General features: G+C 39.4%; 1 protein-coding gene across 3 annotated transcripts in view; it reads left to right on the top strand.

Annotated features, from left to right (window-relative positions):
• Positions 1 to 23,446, top strand: part of LOC145997517 (uncharacterized) — a 147,679-nt gene that overhangs the window by 52,681 nt on the left and 71,552 nt on the right. For all 3 annotated transcript variants that reach the window (XM_083134620.1, XM_083134621.1, XM_083134622.1), the window contains exons 4-6: positions 1,645 to 1,858; positions 8,536 to 8,775; positions 22,092 to 22,229. In XM_083134620.1, coding sequence (XP_082990746.1) covers positions 1,645 to 1,858; positions 8,536 to 8,775; positions 22,092 to 22,229 — 592 coding nt within the window. The remainder of the gene's footprint in view (positions 1 to 1,644; positions 1,859 to 8,535; positions 8,776 to 22,091; positions 22,230 to 23,446) is intronic.

Below are 23,446 nucleotides of genomic sequence, written 5' to 3'. Positions count from 1 at the left end.
GCCTATCGTTTATCTATCAGTGTGTTTGATATGGGCAAGTTGAAGGAACTTAGTTCCGATCTGAAGGATGTGGTTATAAATTTGGCCCTTAGAGGTTATTCGTTAAGAAAAATTGGACAAATAGTCAATAAATCACACTCCACAGTCCAATACATAGTAAACAAATTTAGAGAGGAAGGCTCAACACAGAATGTGCCAAGAAAACCAAAAGAGAGATGGTTGAATAAATGTGATGAACGCTTTATTTTAAAAAGAGTGTGAGAAAACTAAGTGTTCCTCAGCTACGACCGTTAATAGAAAATGTTGCTGGCAAGATGATGTCTGATCAAACTGTCCGACGTGCCTTGTGCAAGCATGGATATCATCGTTCACAAAAGCGCACATCCACAAGGACCAGGAATTTTGGGATAGTGTCATATGGTCAGAGGAGTCCAAGATTAATATATAGGGTCAGATGGGATAAATAGGGTCTGGATAAAATCAAATATAGACAATGATCACATTAACACAGTTCCAACAGTTAAACACGGTGGTGGGTCATTAATGATTTGGGGATGTATGTCGTCCAAAGATGTTGGTACTATCCAGTTTATTGATGGTATCATGGATGCATATGTCTATTTGGACATATTGAAGAACAATGTAAAGCAGTGCTCAAAAAATGGACATGCCGCCTATCTACAGATTCCAACAAGACAATGACAGTAAGCATAAGGTGCGAGTTAACATGAATTGGCTAATATGGAATGTGCCCAAAATACTACAAAGACCAGCTCAAAGTCCAGACTTAAATCCCATTGAGAATTTATGGGCAATTTTGAAGAGGCGAGTCCATAAAGCAGGTGTCAAGTCCAAATAAGAGTTGAAAACTGTTGTGCAAGTCGAGTGGAATAAAATAAGCTCTGAAACATGTCGGAAACTGGTTAATTCTATGAAGAACAGGTGTCAAGCAGTAATTAAAGCCAAAGGATACGCATCAAAGTATTAGAACTGTCAGTCAATTTGCTCTGAATATACTTTTTTCTTTTATATTATTAAGTGTATGTAGAAAAGTTGTACAAAAAATGGCATGTTTCTCTTTGAGTTTCATTTAATTTACTAGTGTCATTAGTTATACAGAATTTGGGTAAGATTTCATGTTCCTAATGATATTAGTTATTGAATTGTAAAGAAACAATTTCAAGAGAGTATATTTCCTTTCAGATATTAAAGCATTTTCTTTGAAAATCCGTGTGTATGAATGAGAATGTTACATACTGTATCTGAAACAAACAATAGGCATATGGCGTGGGAGGGACAGAATATATGAACCTCAGGTCCCAGGAGGTTTACAAAAATTCCATTTTAATAAACCTCAACATTTGGCATTCTGTGTATCCCCCTTGCCCCAATTTACCCCTATGTTTCTAGTTTCTTTTTACGGATTTTTTAAAGTTCTGTAATTTTTTCATGACTTTTCTGTGATAGGTCAATTTACCTGAGCTCCAAGTTTTCCAACTGGGTGAAAATCTCAGGAAGGTATATTTAATTATAGAAAATCATGAAGAAATTGCCTGTCCCATAGTGATGATAACTTTCCAATTTCAAATGTAGTTTGTCATTTCCTTTGAGATGATTCTTACATAGAGTCTTTTTTATTTGCAGATTTTTTCAAGCTGTGATAGAAGAAAATCATAGTATCAGCAGTGAATTAGCAAAAGCCTTCCTTGATTGGTACCACAAGTTCCAAAATTCCATTGATGGATCTGACACATGGTTTGATACTTCTGCTCAAGGTACCATGGAATATTGGGAATGTGCTGGTAACCCACTTCTTAGTTGGAATCAAGGATATTGCACATTATTTGACTTGCTTATGGTATGAGAATTTCATTTAGCCATTCTCTAGACATGGAACATCATAGTACATTTTTACAGTATGATGTAATGAATGGAAATAATTATATTAAAAATGAAAAGGAATCATGCTTTTGTTGAATTAATGACAAGTGTGTAGCAGTGGCTTTGATAGTGCTACAAGTAAAACAGTTAACCATTAAAAGTTATTTTGGGTGCTAGAGTGTAAGGGGTGTCAACACCATTCCCATGTAGTGCTCCCCGGTAACTGCATTGTTGCAGGCTAAAGAGGCTCTGCCATCTGGACTTACAGTCAGTATAATCCTCTGTAGGGTTGTGCTTTAATTGTCCTTATATATGTTAAGTGTTCCATTTACATCCTCAGCTTTTAACCTGCTGCTCGGTCGGATCTGTCCCGCCGTTACTCACCCCATGTATTTTTGTATTTGTAATGATTTGGTTTGCTAAATTTGACTCAGATCAGGAAGTTTATGCAATATGTATATTTTGTTTATGTATAATACACATTTTAGTGTTTCGGTTACTTTATTTAAGAAGCAAATAAAATCTATTGTAACTCATTACCAGGCGTAAATACAGTTGCTCGCAGATAAGCACCGTGCTCCTCTTCTCCCACCTCTGACATAACTGAAACAAAGATGGCTCAGAGAGTGTTAGCGAAGACTGTGGTATCTTATTGCAGGGGATACTCAGAAAGGAAGGTAGACGAGAGCTTGGCTCTCACTCTTCTCGAAGCTCGAATTACAAGCATTTGAAAACGAAAGCGAGCGCTGTGCTCACCCTTGAGTAATGGCGAGTTAATCTAGGCAAGGAAATTTTAGTTTTCAGAGACAAGTGTCACCATCACTTCATTCCATTTTAATAATCCTACTATTATAGCAGGTTCCCATGGTTTATCGTTGGTACCAACTTTTTTCATATGTATGTAAATTGAAGTTGTTGTTCTTCTCTTTTTGTTTTACTTGCATGCTTGCATTGGTGTTTTATTTCTATCATATCTAATTACTATATAATAACTATATACTATAAATAAGAATTGTTGCAGTAAACCAGGTCAAATATTCAGAATACACCACTGTATTATAGTGTACTTACTGCAATCTCTTCTTCATTTCAAAGATGTTTCAACACTATGTGCAGATGCCTTCTAAGATCATGTAGGTGTACTATCATCAGGGCCGGATTAAGGTGGGTGCTATTGATGCTGCAGCATTAGACCCATTCCTGAAATAGGCCAGATGAAAACAGACGAGAATTTTCCGAAAGCTGAACAGTTTCCTTTAGCTACATTAACCTGAAAATAAATCTTAGAATGAAATTTGGAGCCCCAATTTCGGATACCTAGGCACAGCATTACTTATTATACAGTTACTATTATTCTTTGCGCTGTGACGTAACTATAATGTCTTTATGTTTATTGTTCACCGAAGATTCCAAGTTAATGCTATCAATTTTACGTTAAACAGTTTACTTAGTAATTTAGCTGCATTTTTTGCAATATCTTGGTGATTGTTGCCACTTTATTATTGTTCGGTAAGTGCGACGTAGTAAATTTTTCACTTTGAAAGTTAGTTGTACAGAAAAAATCGACAGTATTACATTGTTAGGTTTTGACGTGACTTCACATTGTGATATTGTTTGTACTGTTTCGTGCATGCTCACTATAGCGTCTCAACTTAGTGGGTGGGATAAAGCAAAAGAAGAAAAGGAAACAAGCAGCAGAACAAGAAAAGCTTTTGGCGAAAATTCCAAAATTGAGTTGATACTTCGTCTCAATTGTCTGCGTCGGATGCGATTGCGAGTTCGAGTGCTCCTGAAGGCCATGCCAAGCAAGATGGACCTGTCAAGGCAAGAGAGAATAAAGAGTGGGAAAGTTCAGGGGGGAGAGAAGAGGTGAAAGGAGACGCTATCGCTGAAGCACTAGCACTGACGCTGGAGGATTTCACCAGTGATTTGGGACAGTGGGGTGAAATCAACGATGACACTCGAGAATATTGGGCCAAGAAAGGTCCAAAAGACTGCCAACACACTGAATCGAAGTTTGAAGAAAGTGCCAGATGATACCCAAGTGAGTCATTCTAACGTCGATGCACAGAGACTTTCTTCGTACGTACGCATCCGCTCAATGGCAAAAAATCCTGTAGATAATGGTTATGCTACTCACCTTCGACAGGGAAGAAATTCTGCTTTGCATGCAAATTGTTTGGCGGCAGTACTGTTCAAGCGACCAAATTCGTTTCTGGTAGTTTGGCAACTGGAGGGCAGGCGAATTCAGAATATAAATGCATGAAAGCAGCGATTGTCATCGCAAGACTATGTTGTCCTTTGTGACCCGACGGAGGGAAGCTGGTCGTGTTGACTACCTAGCCACTAAACAGGTCAAGGAACAGCGGTGTTACTTTTGCCAGATTGTGAAGTGGCTTATCGACACACTGATATTACTAGCTGACCGTGGTCTTGCTATAAGGGGCACGGATGAGATTATAGGTTCCGCTCATAATGGTAACTACCTTGGCATCATTGAGCTGATGGCAAAGTATGATACTTTGCTGGCTATCCATATTAGAAACTATGCCAACCATGGGAAAGGTCACGTTTCCTATTTGTCATCCACAATATGTGATGAACTGGTGAAGCTCATGGGACAAAAGCTGCAGGACACCATCCTGAAAGAAGCCAAGGAGGCAAAGTATTTCTCTGTCTCCATTGACTTGACACCTGACATATCACACCTCGATCAGCTAACGATTGTTATCCGGTACGTTCTGCCCCATGGTTCAGTTGAACGGTTCCTGACATTCATGCCTATGATGAGACACACGGTGGAGCAGATGGCTAGCATACTTCTGAACTTTCTGAAGGAAAAAGGCTTGGATATTACTAACTGCAGAGGCCAGTGGTATGACAATGCATCAAACATGTCAGGACAGTACAATGGTGTACAGAAGGTTGTTCGGGATCTCTGGTGACGATTTTGAAAGCCGCTGGCGGCACTGTTATCAATGTCAGTCTGTCCAAATGGTGCATGCTGAGTCACGCCAGTACCGAGAACGCGTGTGCAGTGTGCTGTGCCATTTACCTACAACGATGCCGAAGAAAATTGAACCATACTGGGAGGGCTACATAACAGCCCTTTCTGATGCTAAATATAGCTATTTGGCAATCAAAGGAATGTGCAAGAAGCATGGTTTTGTGATATCAAAGAACGGGATCGGTGCAGTATTGAACAAAAAAGGCAAAGGCCGACTGGACCTAATTCCACAGGGGAAGAAACAGGCAAATCCACGAGCAGCTACGAGTCGTACACCGGACATAGTGAGAAAAGTGAAGGCCCTTGTGTCAGGTGGTAACCCTGCCCCCCAAAGGAGTATCGCACGTAAGTTGGGAATGTCTGTGTCAACAGTGAACACCATAATCAAGAAGGACCTGCAACTAGAAATGCAGCATAAGCGGCGAGTTCACAAGCTGTTGCCTCGTCTCATTGCGGAACGTCGCACGAATGCTAGAAAGCTCTATGAGACCTATCTTGCAGGGGAGAGATGTAAAAATGTGGTGACATTAGACGAAGCATATGTCTACCTTAGTGACTGTCACAAACCCCGCGCGATTTACTACTGCCCTCGCGACAAAAACAATTATCAAACATTGTATCGAGAATGCCAGGAAAGTTTTCCACGGTGTTTCATGATGATCTCTGGATACTGCTCTAATGACAAGCTAGCAATTCGCCGTGTAGCTAATAATGTGAAGGTGAACTCCACGTACTATCAGGATGAGGTTTTAACACCCATTTATAACATAGATATCCCGGCACTGTATAGGGGGGGGGGGGGGGCAAAATCCAGGTCTGGGTGCACCAAGATAAAGCATGCAGCCATACCTCCCGTTCGACTCGTCTGTTCTTACAGCGAATGGAGGTGGAAATTGGCATCCATGCAATTCCTTACAGCGACATTCCGGTCAAGGTGCCAGATGGGTCACCCATGGACTTCTGTGCATTTGGACTCCTAAAACGGGCCTTAGGAAAGAGACGTCCATGCACTCTCAATGGCCTCTGGAAAGCCTGTCAGGAGGAGTGGGAAAAGTTGGACATGATAACTCTTCGGAAAAGTCTGTTGCAATGGAAATTACGTTGTCGGGCTATAGCGCGGAATGCTGGTTTTCCAATTGAGCATGATCGTTGGTGACGACATGGGTTTTCATGAACTTATCACCCTTCCAACATTGTCCTCAGAGATCCCGAACGACCTTCTGTACAGTCAATTGTGAAGCGAGAGTGTAAATACGTCGCTTTTATTCCATGCTTCAACCACAGCCTAAACCTGGTAGGACATCAGGCTGTTGAAAGCTGCAGTGGCTGTACCCATTTTTTTTTATTTTGTCAATGGACTATATGTTTTTCTGTCTGACTCAACATATCGCTGGCAGCAAGTAAAGAATCACTGCAGGTTGACGCTCAAGGGTTTACCTGGAACACGATGGTGTGAACATGCTGATGCTGTCAAAGTGCTGATAGAAGGGTGGAAGAGGATTCAGGAATTCCTGGATGAGCTTTCGGAAGATAAGGAGCAGAAGGCAGTTAAGAGAAACCAGAGCATTGGATTTTCACGCAGGATGAACGAACTTGAGACAGCAGTTATGGTGACAGCCGGGAACGATATCCTTGGCTGACTCAACAGTACGAGCATTAGCCTCCAAGATCCTGCAGTCAGCCTGAATACGGCAACTGGCTTGATGGCATCACTGGTCGACACGGTTCAGTTTGCACGGGATAGATTTGATGTGTATGAGCAGTTGGCGACCGAAAAGGTTCAACACAGCGAATACAAAGATGAGCGGCATTGAGGCCATAAGCGAAAGCGAATGCCTGATGAAGGAGCTGCAAATGTAGCAGACCTCAGATATATGATCAACAGTCGGTTAGCTGAACTGGAAAAGCGGATGAAGGCATATGACAATATTTGTAAAACATTCCGATTTATCTCTGAACTAACGTCATTGAGCAGATCGAGGACAAAGCAAAGAATCTCGTTTCCTCGTATAAAGATGACTTGGAAAACACACTGGCGGCTGAGCTGGTACAGTTTGCTGCATTTATGCACACTCAGAAACTGGTGACTATGAACGAATCAGCAGAGCTTACCGTGTACAGGCTTCTGTCATTGTTGAATCTTTCTCAGACATTTCCAAACGTCGAGATTGTGTTGCGCATCTATATGTGCATGATGGTGTCCAATGCCTTCGGCGAACGGAGCTTCTCAAAGTTGGGAATAGTCAAAGGAGAGCTGTGGTCTTCAATGGGGCAGGAAAGGCTAAGCATGCTGGCGCTTATGAGCATTGGGCATGAGTTGCTGCACAGCCCTGACTTCACTGACACGATTGAAGAATTCGCGCTTGCTAAGGCTTGAAAAACAGCAATATAAGTAAGGAGCACTAGCGCACCTCACATAATCATTTCATGGTACATTATCATAATTACAAAAATAATAATAAAAAATACATAAAAAACAAGAAAAACATTAACATAGAAGAGCAATATATATACAAATGATGAAGGAGACGGTAAACATATTTCGCGATCTGAGTCGCATTTTCAAGGTAGAAGAAAGAAAGATCTCTACTCAATGTGACACTGATCTTTCTTTCTTCTACCTTGAAAATGCGACTCAGATCGTGAAATATAGAATTATTTCTCTTCGTGTGGTAAGTGTTTACTGTCTCCTTCATCATTTGTATTTATCCGCCCTTCTGGCACCTTTTCTGATCCTATTCCTATGTTTATATATATAATGTTAATCATAGTATGTAAGTGCATCAGGCCCAATTTCGTCTTAATCCGGCCCTGACTATCATAGCTGGTAGTGCACTGATTTCAAGCACATAATCTCAAAAACATGCTGATTGAACGTGTAAACCTGTAAAAGCAACTCAATTATCACCACCATAATAACAATAATAACAATATGAGAGTTATTGATCTTTGGCCACACTTCCTGAAATCTACAGCAATCCCTGAAGTAGAATTGTAAAGTTGACACTGAAAAATAATTAAAAGGCAATGGAGATAAAGTATTCATTGAGGTAACACAAAAGTAAGACACTAATTACTTCATATAATGAAAAAAAATTAATTAATTACAATAATTAGTAGCCTGCCTTCTGTGCAAGTGTTGAAAATCAACATTTAAAATATATTATCAGTTTCTATGTAAATGCACATCTATAAATTTTATTACCAATTTCATATAATTTTAGTTATCCATGAGGTACTCTGCTATGAAGACTGTATCACATCAGGGAATTAATGTATGTGAGTGTATGTGTGTGCATGTGCGAAGTGTTTTGAATATGTATAACCATGCACAAACATACTATAGAAAATCAAAGACAGTTGTAAAAATTATCCAATTATGGATTAAATTATGTTCTATGGGTATGTTTATTTATTAAATAAAAATGTATGCAATAAATTCCTAAATTATTTGCTTAGAGATAAATAAACATATTAGTATGGATGTAACGCCATTGCATATATAACTGTTGAGGAGGGACTGTGAAATGTAGATCAAATGAAGGAAGAACCAAAAAGGAATATTAAGTGGCTTATATTTCATTGTGTACCAGTTATGTTTGACTTTACTTGTTAGATTTTTTCAAAGTTTTATTTTTCTCTCCAAGGATAAGTACCCTGATCCTGAAAAGCAACTTCCAATTGAAAGCAAGATTATATTTAACAAAGAAGTGTGCAGAATCTTGTGGGATAAGAAGAATGACAATGTTTGTACTGTAGCATGTAAAGACGATACATCATATGTTGCTGATTATGTTTTGTCTGCAGTTTCTTTAGGAGTTTTGAAGAAGAATGCAGAAACTCTTTTCGTACCTGAACTTCCAAATCCAAACTTGACAGCCATTAGGGTAAGGCAACCTATTTTTTTTAGAATTTGAGAATTGGTGAAACATACTTTTTGCATTTGTATTTTTTGGAAAGCTAAATTTACATTGTGTTTCATGTGAGTATGCATGTTTCTTCTGAAGACCACACATGAATTATTGAAATGAATTGAAGTACAGTTAGAAATTTAGTAGAAATTTAAGACAAAATGTAATGAAGGATGTGCTCAAGGAGGGGCTTTACCGTCATAGGCATAGTTAGGTAGGGGCTAGGGAGGCTAAGCCCCCCCCCCAAGCATGTAACATATGCATAAAATAATTACAGAAAGAGAAACTACACACAGAAATTAGATAATTCTCATGAAACTTTCATGTGTTACTCTTGTGGTGTGGCAGTCGCAGATAAGTACAGAATTTCAAATTATGTCCTGATGTAGAATACAATGAAAGTTGAAGTGCATGTGCCTTTGCAGGGTCTATATGTTCCAAACAAGATTTCAAAGAAAATATAACCATTATTTCTTTTGATCTTCCACCTTGGAGCGCTAGTAGGTAAACAGTGTTACATTGAAACAATAGCAGTGTTGCATCCAATGTTTACATAAATGTAGCCTTTCAACAATGAGTTCCTACAATTATTGTTTTTTCGAACATGAAAAGAGAAGCCATCATTGTAGAGACTTAAACAGAATAGCAGTTTTGATAGGGAAAAGGCGTCACTAAAGTGAATTTAGTTTCCATCGATTTGTATTGCATGGGGGACATTTAAAGATGTATGCCTAAATATCGTGTGAATGTGTCACGATCCTGTAGAAGCGATTCAATCATACATAATTGTTTTATTAAATGGTGATCACACAGTTCATTGGTGAAATCACTCTTTTCCAATTTTTTTTTTGTGTGTGTTGCACCGCGTCACCAATATGTGTGCAGATGTGCCAGGTTTATTTGGATTTTTCATTGCACGAAGGCAGTGCAGTTAAAAGTTGTGTAATGACGGGTGAATCTTGTGTATTACTTGTAGGGATGCTAGGAATGGTATATCTTGGAGTCTCAGGATAGATTCATTCTTCTGGAGGTAAGAAGAAGATTAATTGTTGTTTGAAGTAACCCACAGGAAGCTTATCATGGAAGGATACGTGCTTAGGCGGGTTGTATAACAGCAAGAAATCTTAATAATCTTTTGGAGATTACAAATCATCTGAAAATCATTCTTTGATGTTGTGCTCATACTGTTTGTGAAATTAAAGCACAGATGACAGAATGATCATTCCTTTTAATAGAGAGTTTGTTAATACTAAAAGTCAGGCATCAAGCAAACAAGCTTAGACTATTGAATTTCAGAAAGAAATTTAAAGAATGCATAGGCAAAGTAATCATATACGAGTAAAACCTGCATTGAATGTCATGATCGGTTTCTTTTGAAGTCACTTGGCCAGGGTTATAAAAGTAAAGTAAAGTGTTCCCCTGTGCATAGCACCATGCCATGAAGGCATATAGGGGTGTGGGGGTAACGCCCCACACTTTCTTGATCCGGTCGTGAGTAGGGGTGATGTGATCAGCATCACGCCCCTGACCGCCTTTACCCCCCAGGGTTTCCCCCAGGTACCCATGCTATTCGACGCTGGGTAGGCGCCGGGGCCGCTTCCACCGTTAGAAAAGTTCCCGGATTTGAACCGGCCGGGGATCGAACCCGGGACCTTGAGCATGGTAGTCAGACGCGTTACCGACTGAGCCACCGTGGCCAGGGTTATATAAAAGTTATTTGGTCGAGGATCCTCATTTAAAAGCCTAGTTTTCAGGATAATTTAATAATATATCACCTATAGATAACAACTTTGTACATCCTTCATGCCACCATGCATGTTCTGTATATTTTGTTTCATTCAGACCTTGTTTCCAGGCACAAATGGTAATTTTTCTAATAAAAAAATGAATTTATCCTTAAGCCTACATAGGGACCAAGAATATCATCTTTCGTAATTTATTCAAGAACTTAATTCAGTAACTAGCGAGGTTCTCAATGTTGTAATATTCCGTAATTCTTAGTTTCCTTAATTCACTTCTTCAACAGACATTTCTTAAGGTTCGAAAGCATCATAATACTTATTTCAGTCCCATACGTATCTACATATAAAAATACACATTTTTATTATTATTATTATTATTATTATTATTATTATTATTATTATTTTTATTATTATATGGCGCTGGGCATTAAATGTTGCCAAAACTTATACGTTGCTCTTCATTCGTATTTGGTTTCTGATTTGCCAATTGGTGGTAATGAACTATAATCTGAATCAACGAAACTTAGAATGGCATTGGTTTCTGTTCGATTAGATATTAAGCACAAGGGCGGCCACAGAGGGAGTGGAGATATCTGGAAAGACTTCATACAATTCAAATTTTGAAACTGTAGCATGAAAATATGGATGAGGTGTGTAATGCCTATGTAAAATATCCTAGTGGTGGGGATGCTATATGAGAATTCTCTTAACTGGAGGAAAGCATAACCCTACCTTTTCTCCACTTTGAGTACTGCTCCCCCCCCTGAGAAAAATCATTCAAGATATTGGTAAAATAGAAATTTTGCAACGATCTTTAACAGCGTATTTATTCCTTTTAACAATTTCATTTCTTTTGGATAAGATGATGTGGGGATCACCTGTCTCCCAAGGAGAATGCTCATGATGATTTTTGCAATGGATAAAGCATGAATAAAGTTAGCTCCGGCTACCCCCCCACCCCTTCCCAAGAGGCCAGACAAAACTACGCCTATGATTACCGCTCTCTCGATCTAAAATTTTACATTTATGAGCACGGTAACATTGAATCTGTTCTTTCGGTTTAATTGTCCAAAACTGAGAACCTCCATAGTTAATGTAATGTCCTTTTATCAAACTGATGAGGGAGTTGCAATGTTCCACCAGCATGCTACACACTACACCAGTAGGCGATGCAAAAGTGTACCCATATACGCTAGCTTGTGACCAGCCGTAGAATGCACTCAAAGTATCTCAGGGCTTGCGGGGTTTTGTAAGGAAAGGTAAAAGGTCAACCAGTAAAACTTTATTAATCTTTACTGACACCTGTAAATTACCTGTTTAGCACACTTACGCCAGATGTCGTCACTGCTCTGAAGGTCTAGAAGATAAGGGAGGACAGGGACCATTCATTTATTCCTCGCAGTGAGGTGCCTGGGGGAAGTTAGGGACCTTATTTAATTGTTGGGCATCAATTAGGGCGTGTACCAATAGCCGCCTTTGTAGTTGTCACATGCCGTGCAGCAGGGGCATGCCGTGACTTTTCGTGATAGGCAAGCGATGGGTTAATTTTTCGTTTTGGTTAAATATAACAATTTCAAATATAATATAAGCCTACACACATCCCTATCTACAATAATGTGCATAATGGTGAAGTATCGGGCTTGAGTGTGTGAAGTGCATACATACTGTAAAATCAAATCTTCGCTGCAGGTTTATAAAGAAGAAAAAAGCCTCTGAATATAAACTTGTAAATTTCAACCATGAAGAAAATAATGATTTACTTGATATTGAGGGCAACTGTAAATTAAATTACGTTCTTTTTTAACCCTAAAAATAATAAACATCCTATTAGCATAAAGTTTCGAACTTAAATAAACGGACGGGTTTCGGTTTCTTACTTGGCTAGAATTATGAATCATGACTTGTCTTCAGTTGGATGCAAGCGCAGATGTGATTCTGGGGACGTTCATGTCTTTGCACTGCATTATAAAAATTGCTCAAGTCACTGTAGCTTGTTCCTAAATTTGTATTGAACAAAACACATGGCCAACAAAATAATTTATTAAGATCGTTGCTACCACATAATATTGTTGTACTGAGATGTTTTAAACTGCCTAATGAAAACTTTCCCATCTTTCTTAGTTGGTTTGGTTGTGCACAGCTCAGGACACGGTCGCTCGACTCACAATCACAAGCTCCAACTTCACACCATATGTTCTCGAACTGAATGGTTTTGAAAGAAGGTCCCTAATCAAGGCCTTACCTGCAGCACTGCAAATTGATGGCTCTTCTGGTATGTCAACCCTGGCGGAAATTTTCAATGTAGAATCATACTTTTACACCAGGTACAAAAACACGACACAAAGAACAGAAAAAAAACAGCACAATATCACAGTAAAAAACAACACGCAACAGCAGTACCCACGCTTCTAAATTAACCTTCCTTTTCACCCAGTGACGTGCACTGAGGAGTAGCTAGTCTAGCAGAGATAGATCAATCAATCTCACATCTCGAATTATATTCAAATCACAATATTTATTGTCTTGTTAAAGCCACCACAGCTCATATGCAACACCTTTTTTCCATGCTCTTCTCGTCCATCGGTGTTCTCCGCGGGCAAAGCTGGCTGGATACCCTAGCTCGCTCTTCTTCCGCCTGACCAGTTTCCAGGTAGAAACGACCGGCCGAAAGAAAAGGAAGATTTCTACCTCTACCTCCCATGCCCCCTCTCCCCGCTGCAATGGTTGAAAGCCCGTGCTTTCAGGTCCCCCAGTCTATCTCCTATGGGACAGATAGGGGATTGGTTTCTCATAGATTTTTTTGTAAATCCACTAAAGAACTCAGGGTAAAATTTTCTGCAGTTCTCTGTATTTACACATTTTACACGTTGTACAATATGTATGTATAATATGGGATGTAGTTTTATTATTTATGAAATGGGAACGTGTTATGTGCAGACAATAATGTTATGCTTTTTTTTTTTTTCAAGTATGGAATATACGTATAATGATTAAATTACAAATATGTGCTCGGGCTCTCTCTCACTCTTGTTTTAGTAGTATTTTATTTAAATATACTAGTCTTGGCCTCTAACAGTCATAAATACGGATGTATTTATTTGGGCAAGAGAACGTGCGTTCATATTGTTGTTGGATTGGTTTATTTTACTTTGCTTTTCTGCCACATTTGGTTATCGCGAAAATGAGGATGAGTGATGATATGTTGAAATTGATGAAGGGACCTCATATGAACAATCCAGGCCAAGATTCGAACCTGTGATGAGTGCGCATTCTTGTCCTCTGTGTTGTACTCTGCAGTGAATAATGAAATAATTTGGAATGAGAAATGTATCTCAGAACTCAAAAAGCCAAATGAATATTATTGAAGAAACTACAAAAAAGTGTGTTTTGTTTCTGTGCATAAAGTGGACTTAAAACACCAAATCAACCAACTGTGGGGGAGTGGTTATCACAGCATGCTACGACACCAGGAGTTCAGGGTTCGAACCCCATCCTGGGCATGGGTGTTCTTTGTGTTTGTACCTTCATTAATTTTATCGTATCATCTTCGCAATTAACCAAATGTGACAAAAAAGCGACGCTAAGTAACAAAAATGAAATCAAATCATTGATTGATTGCTCGATTTGGTTTATTTTACTTTGTTTTTCTGCCACTTTTGGCTAATCGCGAAGATGATACGATAAAATTGATGAAGGGACACACACAAAGAATACCCATGGCAAAGCTGAGATTCTAACCCAGGATCTCTGGCTTAGTAGTCAAATCAAATCGTTTTTTATTTTCGAATGTGGGTGGGGTTTACGTGTACTTTTTTTTAGTACTCATTCATCATTTTGTAATCTTTTCTTGTTATTGGCATTCTTATTTTTTAGGAATACTGGGCCCAAAAGGAGGGAGGGGTGTGACCCACACCAAGTCCCCCCCCTTGAGCACGCCACTGACTGCTACCTCAAGTGTCGATGTCACCGCACGTCACTGTTTTCACCATAACCTGCAGTGTTACATACCCTCCATATTTCCGAGTAACCGACCACATGACGAATATGTTCAAGTACCAGCTGTGATTTAATTTCTTATAAATAGCATACGACTTGTGATCACTGGCTAACTTCATAATGTAATTTGTTGATTACTATAGAGTATCAAACATGAAAATCGTACTGCGTTAGGTGGTGCTACGGATGTACAGAAAATTCCGGAAGTTAGCAACACTTGTGGCCGTGTGGACGAATTCTTTCCAACACCCTTGCCAAAGACAGATGCGGTCTTGGTGTTGCTTGCCCTCGGCCTTTTTTCTTCGTAAATGGGGATGGACAGTATCCATGCAAGAACTGCATAAGTCACTCGAAAAGCGGGGAGAAAGGCGAGCAGTCCTCTTCTTCTAATCGTGGTCAATCGGGGCGCATCGCCCAACGTCCTCAAGGGTGTAGCCGGTTTATGTTTCAAGCCAAAAGAACAGAAAATAGAGGAAATGAAAATTCTGCGATGTAAATATCTTATAGTAAATAAATTCCATTCTAATGTGTATAGAGGCATTGAAAAACACGAACTTTAAATATCAAAAGTGTTTTAAAAAAGAACGCAAGCGGCGCTTGCCCCGCCTTTCCTTACCGCATGCTTCTGCTGTGCAGTCTGGCGACAACGTGCGAAAGCATCCAAGTCAATTGCATGGGACAGGTATGGCCCCGTGGGAGTCGTCCAAGCAATTGCAAGGGATGGGCAGAATCGCAAAGGTGTGGGGATCAAAGGATGCCGTGGAGGCACTCTGACTACTACAAGGGAATGGAGAGGTCCATTGGTATGCAAAGGATTGGTCTGGGAGCACCTGGAGACTTGGGCTTAGGCTGCCACAGCCTAAGGGAAACACTCGAAGCTCGTATTGGGCAGACTTGGTGGTTAGGTTATCTGTTTCTCTTCTTTTCCTCCTTCCTTCCTTCTGTCTCCTTGGCTATTGGAACCTGGTTGGGGAGGCATCCAGATTAGATCTGGGAACCAGGTCTTTCGCAGTTGGCATCTGGCAGTGGACTGAGCTCTGGGCCTCGCTGCATCGTTTATATACTGTCTAATGACAGCACTGAGGTGGGTGGAGAAGATTGGAACTAAGCTGGCTTCAGCATTGCAAACTCCCTTCAAATTACAAGTTGCAACTCATGCGTTATGAATTATCATGTTTTGCATTGTAAAAAACCACTAACATAAAAAGTTACTAAAAGCACGTGGTTACAAAATCTTAACCCTTGTGTGCTAAACGAATTAACGTTACAATAAACTATGTACAAGACAAATAGATACAACAATACAGGTTTCATGTTTAACAACAATGCACCCAAGATTAGAGAAAAGATAAACTGAATGCGTAAGCCTCTCAGGGCATTTAGTATGCTTTCCTTAACAAAACATTGTTAACAGAATATTTTAAATAATATGGCGACCACGCAGGGTCGTTACAGAGTCAAACAGAAGAAGTCACACAGCATGAACTTCATGCCTAACTTATTCCCCTGCATCTTCAAAGATTTTCCTTCATTGAGGTGGTAAAACTCTTAAGAAACTATGAAGATGGTGATATATGTTAGTGTATTAATGGTTTCAAATCTGGATAAAAAAATAATTTAAGTTTACTATTTTTAGTTTATTATACCTGGTAGCACTAATATATGCAGTATGGGGGGTGGGGTGGAATTGTAAAAGTGGATTTCACATACCTGCTTTACACTATAAAATATTTCACAATTGCCATTTTTAACCTTTGTTTTAAAAGTGTTGAAAGACAAAAAATGATATCCAAGGTCATTTTAAACAGAATTTGCATATACCATGTTGCTTTACTCAAGTTCTTTACTGCTTTTATTTGAAAATTTTGATTTTCTCAAAATTTCAGAAGGGGCAAATTGAAAGAGAATGTATAATTGTATGTATAATGCATGTAAATTCGAGGTACGTAAATCAGGGTTCCACTGTAGTATTTGAATAATTGAACAAAAAAAAAATCCTTGATGGGAAAGCTAGTGGTAAGAGACTGGTAGGAAGGTCAAGACAATGATAGTGTGACAAACCCTATCAGCTCTCCCCTGTGTACACCAGTGCATGTTACTAATGATTATACTATTACTACTACACATTTCCTGGCCAAGCTCAGTCCTAAAAAGAATACTGTATTTATAACCGATCTTAATATTGTTACACTATCATTGTCTTGACCTTCCTACCAGTCTCTTACCACTAGCTTTCCCATTAACCCTTAACTGGGCACACGGGGGTATATTTGACCCCCAGGTAGGTATTTCTTAACGCCCAGACACTTGTTGGTTACCCCAGGTGCTAGCTTATCTAGTACCTTCCTAAAACAGTCTGATTCAACTGTCAAGGTCATTTCCTTCATTGTGTGTGAAATTGCAGCAAAGTGAAGCTGTTTCAAAGTTGATGGGGGTCAAATTTACCCCCACGTGCCTAGTTATGTATGTGATTTTTTTTTTGTTCATTTTTCTAGAACTTTCTCTTACTGTGCTTCGTGAGTGAAATATTTTAACAGTTTTTACTGATCTGTGTTGTGTGACCGTTTTTTAAAGTGAATGTTTAATTTTTCTAAGAAATCGTTCAAAAGCTCCTAGTATGAAAGACAGGCGTATACGGTGGCTGTTGGAGGACATTTCGAACCTAGTTCATCTGAAGTGCTTCAAGATGAATAATTGACTACAAATCAGATCATGTTACTGAGTGAGAACATTATACTAATTCTAAGACAAATCATGATGATGAGAATGATATTCCGGATGAAGATGAAACTTATTTCCTGGGAAAATACAAAATAACTCGATGGAAAGAAGCTCTGCTCATGTTTGAATGTTCACAAAAGAAGTATGAACATTGTTTTACATCTTCCTGGATCACTTGCAACTGCAAAAAATGCCAAATCTGCTATCGAAGAGTTTCACTTTTCATAGATGACACCACTGTGAGAATCATTGTGGAAAATACCAATACATACCTAGAAATTATACAGGGATATTCCGTAAGGGAAGGAAATGTCAAATTTGCCGATGAAGATGAAGTTGTGTAAAACAATTGAGATTTTGAAAATTGATATATATTGGAACTTCAATTTTTTTCAAGGGAAAACGTACTAGAAATATATATATATATATATATAAATATATATATATATATACGAGGGAGAATCAAATGAAAACCGCAATTAAATTTTTTCCACTATTTTAATGCAGGGATAATGTTTAATTGTACATTATTTTTCTATATAGTTCCCTCCCAGTTCAATGCACTTACGCCATCGGATAGGTAGTGTTTCGATACCGCGTGAGAATATTTTTTTCGGTTGACTGTGTAGCCACTCATGCACCGCCGATTGGACGTCTTCATCAAACTTGAACCTCTGCCCTCCAAGGTGCTCCTTTAATGGACCAAAGATGTGGAAATCAGATGGTGCCAAATCTGGTGAGTATGGCGGATATGGTAGGCAGTTGAAGCGAAGGTCATCGATGGTTTTCATGGTTGCACGGGCAGAATGAGGACGGGCGTTATCATGTTGAAGCAAAACACCTGCACTCAGCAATCCCCTTCGCTTTGTGCGTATCGCTGGCCTCAAATGGTTCTTGAGAAGGTCGGTGTAGGCGGCACTAGTCACTGTTGTACGTGGGGGCACGTAGTGTTCCAGAATAGGACCTTTCTTATCCCAGAATAAAGTCAGCATGACTTTCCCTGCAGAGGGCTGGCTGCGAAATTTCTTTGGTTTCGGCGAAGACGAATGTCGCCATTCTTTGCTTGCACGTTTCGTCTCCGGTTGAAAATGGTGCACCAAACTTTCACCCCTGGTGACAATATGAGCTAGAAAATCCTCACCCTCCTCTTCATAACGCCTCAGCAGCTCTTGACATGCGTCAACCCGACGGACTTTCAGTTCCTGCGTCAGCTGTCGAGGAACCCACTTGGCGGACACCTTTCTGTAGTGGAGTTCGTCATGCACTATGTGTTGTACTGAACCGAAGCTCATATTCAGCAAGGAAGCCATTTCAGGCAGGGTGACACGCCGGTTTTCGTGAATAAGCCGATCTCCTGCGGCTATGGACTCCTCTGTCACAACTCGCTGAGCCTGACCCGAAAGGAGAGCATCAGTCAATAAAGTCGTACCTTCTGCGAATTTCTTGCACCAATCGTAGACTTGCCGCTGTGACAGACAGGCGTCCCCATACTTCGTCTGCATTTTCCGATGAATATCAACCGGTTTCACACCTTCACTCCATAAAAATCTAATAACTCCACGCTGTTCCTGCTTGGTGCAACTGCGTAGTGGTGCTGTCATCTTGAATCAGCTGTTACTCACATCCAACCCCACCTACCGACCCTGCTTCGTACTACCAGCTCGGAAAGATGTCAAGGACTGTGTCTGCAAATTACCAAACGCCTAGAAAGACAAAAATATTTTTAATGGCACTTTTGCGGTTTTCATTTGATTCTCCCTCGTATATGTATATTCTTTAAAAATGGATATTGCTAAATTTACACAAATATTTGAAGTGTATACCGTACAAAAAATATTTTTTGTATTGCTTATTCCACACTTTTCTCATTATTATCATTTGATTTAACTATGCAAGAAAGGGTTTTGAAATGTTGAAAATGCAATGTCTGCCCATATTATTTTTTAAGAATTATTTGCACCTCTTTTCTATATTCAAAAGCTACTTCAAGTTCTTGAAAATAATCAATTTAATCGTATAAAAGTATTTTTTTACTGCATATGTATCTTACTTGATTATAAATAATATTTTATATTTGGAGGTCAAATTTACCCCCATGTGCCTACGTAAGGTGGTGAAAGAGGTGCACCTGGTTAAGGGTGAAGGATGTTTTTTGTTCAATTATTCTAATACTAGAGTGGAACCCTGATTTATGTACCTCGATTTTACATGCATTATACAATTTTACATTCTCTTTCAATTGAAGGTTTTGGTCTCAGTCCACTCAATGTTCCATTGTGTGGGTATTATGTATCTTTATTATCATTATTCTTTATCAATTAAGAAATTTTTCATCTTATTTGAATTTTATTTTGCCCAAAATATTTCATTTGAAAGATTCTATCTATAATAGTTGAGTTCTTATATTCATAGATATTATGAATAATAACTATTTAACTGCAGATCTCAAATAAACATAATTTTCATCAAGTTACTGTTACAGGCGATTTGAGGAAGAAAATGAATATGAAATGTAAGTAAATTTGGATTTCATTATTTTACATCACTTTTCTGCCACTATTGGCTAATCATTATAATGAGGAAGAGTGATGATCAGATGCAATTGATGAAGGGACACTCGCAAAGGGCACCCATGTTCAGGCAGGGACTCAAACCCAAGAACTTCATTGCTGAGATTGAATGTCGACCACTTAATAATGTGTATGATATAACACTTACTTCCAATAATTGTAACTGTTTAACATCACCTTTGTACCTTTTCGTGTTAATATTGATGATTAAATGAATGATGATTAGATAAAATAGATAAAACAACAAACTCAATATCCTGACATGAATTCAAATCCAGACACTGCATGGCAGAGTGATTAGCACAATATGTGCCGAAGTATAGCATCCTAGGTTTGAATAACAGGTAAGACATGGATGTTTTAAAGAGTTTATCAGATTTTGCTCATCTATGCTAATTGGAACTGGATCTACGTTTCAAAGTGCAATGTATCTCTACTGGGGTTGAACTTGGTAACCCTTGATTATAAGGTAACAGTGTTACCATTGTGGAGGCCGTGCCATTGTGCTGTTTCATCCTCTATTACATCACATCATCACTCATCCTCATCATTGTGGTAAAACTAATCAGGTAGAAAAGTGACATAAAAGGCCATGGATTCAGCACTCCTTGTGTTCAGCCAACTAGATGATACTTTATTCAATAGGAATTGTTTGATAAATATAATATTTCTTACTTTGTATAATTTTGAAACACCCACACATGTTCAAATATATATATACAGGGTGTATACAAACATGTGTCAGAAACTTTAGGGATTTATTCTTGACATCAAAACATAACAAAAAGTTCATATGAACATGGGTCCGAAAATCCTTCGTTAGGGAGGTATGAAAGGAAATAATAATGAGACATTGACCAAACACATTTACATGTATGAAAGGATTTAATATTCATGGCACAAAAATGATACATTTACCAAACACATTGTCATTTACAAAAATTGCTCGAAGTGACCACCTCCTGCTTCCATGCATCCCCTGAGCCTGCGTTCCATATTTCGCCGGACGTTGTGGAAAACTCCTGGTGTGTTCCGTATTTGGTCAAATCCATGTTGGATACGCTCCCTCAGAACATTGACATTGGGTACGGGAGTTGAATACACCAAGGATTTTAAATGTCCCCAAAGGAAAAAATCCATTGGGTTTAAATCTGGTGATCGGGAAGGCCATGCAATGGATCCCTCGCGACCAATCCATCTGTTCGGAAACTTGTTATCGAGATACTGGCGAACTATCCGTGTAAAATGCGGTGGAGCACCATCGTGCATAATCCACATTCGTTGGATGACGTCTAGAGGTACATCATCAAGTAAATGCAGCAACTCATGTCTGAGAAAGAAGTAGGGGCCAATGAGATGATCATGAATGATTGCACCCCACACGTTGAGGCTGAACCTCTGTTGATGTTTGTCTTGTCGCACTGCATGAGGGTTTTCATAAGCCCAGATGTCATTGTTATGATAATTTAAGATCCCATCACGTGAAAAGCCAGCCTCATCAGTGAATAAGGTACTACATGCTAAGAACTGCAGAAACACGGTACACTGCCCTAACATGCATTGACAGAAATTTATTCGTGGCTGAAAGTGTGCCTCATTTAATCCTTGCACCCATTGAAGGTGATACGGGTACAGACGATTTTCATGCAGAATGTTCCAGATCGTCATGTGATTAACGCCTTCCCTTCTCGCAATTCTCCTTGTACTGGTTGATGGAGTTTCATCCACAGTCCGAAGAACCCGTTCTTCAAGCTCAGGCGTTCGTACATCACATGGTCTCCCACCATCTGCAACTCTCTTCTCAAATGTGCTTGTCTCTCGCAAGCGTTGGTTAGTCGTACAAACGTTCTTGCACAAGGTAACTGCCTCCCAGGTTAACGTTCCGCATAACGTTGACGTGCTGCGTTCGCATTCCCATCTGCTAGGCCGTACATGTAGTGCAAATCACTCATTTCAGACACTGAATACATCGTTGTGATGTGTTGTGATGGAAGTAACAGTAAAACAGAACAAACGACAATCAGACACAAAAAAACAAATGCCATGCCCAACTGTACACAAGAAAGTGAGTACAAATGCACATTTGAGGTACATTACACAACCAGGTGTCACTACAGGGAATTCCTTTCATACCTCCCTAACGAAGGATTTGCGGACCCATGTTCATATGAACTTTTTGCTATGTTTTGATGTCACGAATAAGTCCCTAAAGTTTCTGACACATGTTTGTATACACCCTGTATATATATATATTTTTTTTCAGGGATTGGCATTTGGAACTGTTGATAAGATTTACATCAGGTTCCCATATAGGTGGTGGCCAGAAGATTGCTCAGGTTTTAGTTTACTATGGAATGATGCTGTGGGTGATAGTGAAAAACATGAAAATGTGTTGGAACAAGTAAGTCTTAAATGATAACGTTTCTCATAATACATATTGTTGTTTGTATTGTTCGTTGTATGAAGCTAGCTGCTGTGTGCAAAAGATAGAGAAGAATCAACAAATGAATTAGGCATTTCTCCTCTCTCTCTCTCTCTCTCTCTCTCTCTCTCTCTCTCTCTCTCTCTCTCTCTCACACACTCTCACTCTCACTCTCACTCACACACACACACACACACACACACACACACACATATGGTTGGTGGTGTGTGTGGTGTGAGTAATAACATATACGTCAGAAGGTTTGTCTTGAAACAGTTTCTTCCACTAAGTACTTTACTCAGTAATTAAAATGGTTTCAGCCGGAACGCCCATACAAATGAATAGTAGTAGTAGTAGATTACGACTACTTATACTACTACTGATAATAATCATCATCATCCTTCGCCCTTTCCTGCCTCTGGCTGGATCACAAAAGAAGTCAAGCCTCTTCCACCACTCCTAGTCTCTTTCCATGGTGTTCCAGTCTTGTCATCTTCTCCTAACACTCTCCGCTATCTGCTCTTTCCACCGACATCTTGGTCTCCCCCTTGGCCTTATTCCCACTCCTTGTGCATTGTAAGCTATTACTGGTAGTCTTTCTGCATCCATCCTCTTCATGGGTCCAAACCATCTCATCTGTGCCTGATCTATCCTGTCCTATAGTTTCACCCCCCCCCCCCCCAAACCTCCCAGTGTGTCAGGTCTCCTCATTCCTTATTCTGTCCCTTCAAGTCTTCCCCAATATACTCCTTAAAAATTTCATCTCCATTGCTTGCATCTTTCTTTTGTCCCTCCCTGTCATTGTCCAAGTCTCTGCTCCGTATGTAATTATTGGCACATAGTATGTTTATATATTACCTTCTTGCATTTCATAGGTACATCCCTGTTCCATATTAATCTTTGAACTCTTTGATCTAGTCCACCACCCATTTGTCCTCTTCTGTTTCCTCATCTATTCTTTCACTTCTCTCAATTATGCTTCCTAGATATTTGAAGCTCTCCACTACCCTCAACCCTTCCATGTCCGTCTTTATTCTTGGTTCATTTCTGGCTCTGTTTCTTGTTGTTATTAGCACCTTGCTCTTTTCCGCACTGTATTTCAGTCCTGCTCCTCTTGATTTCCTCATTCCAACTATCAAGCTGTGTCTGTACATCTTCTTCCCTGTTTCCCCATATTACTAAGTCATCAGCGAACA

The sequence above is a fragment of the Lepisma saccharinum genome, chromosome 1, assembly GCF_977018435.1.
Source record: "Lepisma saccharinum chromosome 1, izLepSacc3.1, whole genome shotgun sequence".
NCBI classification, from domain to species: Eukaryota; Metazoa; Arthropoda; class Insecta; order Zygentoma; family Lepismatidae; genus Lepisma; species Lepisma saccharinum.
This window is presented reverse-complemented; position numbering and strand designations above follow the sequence as displayed.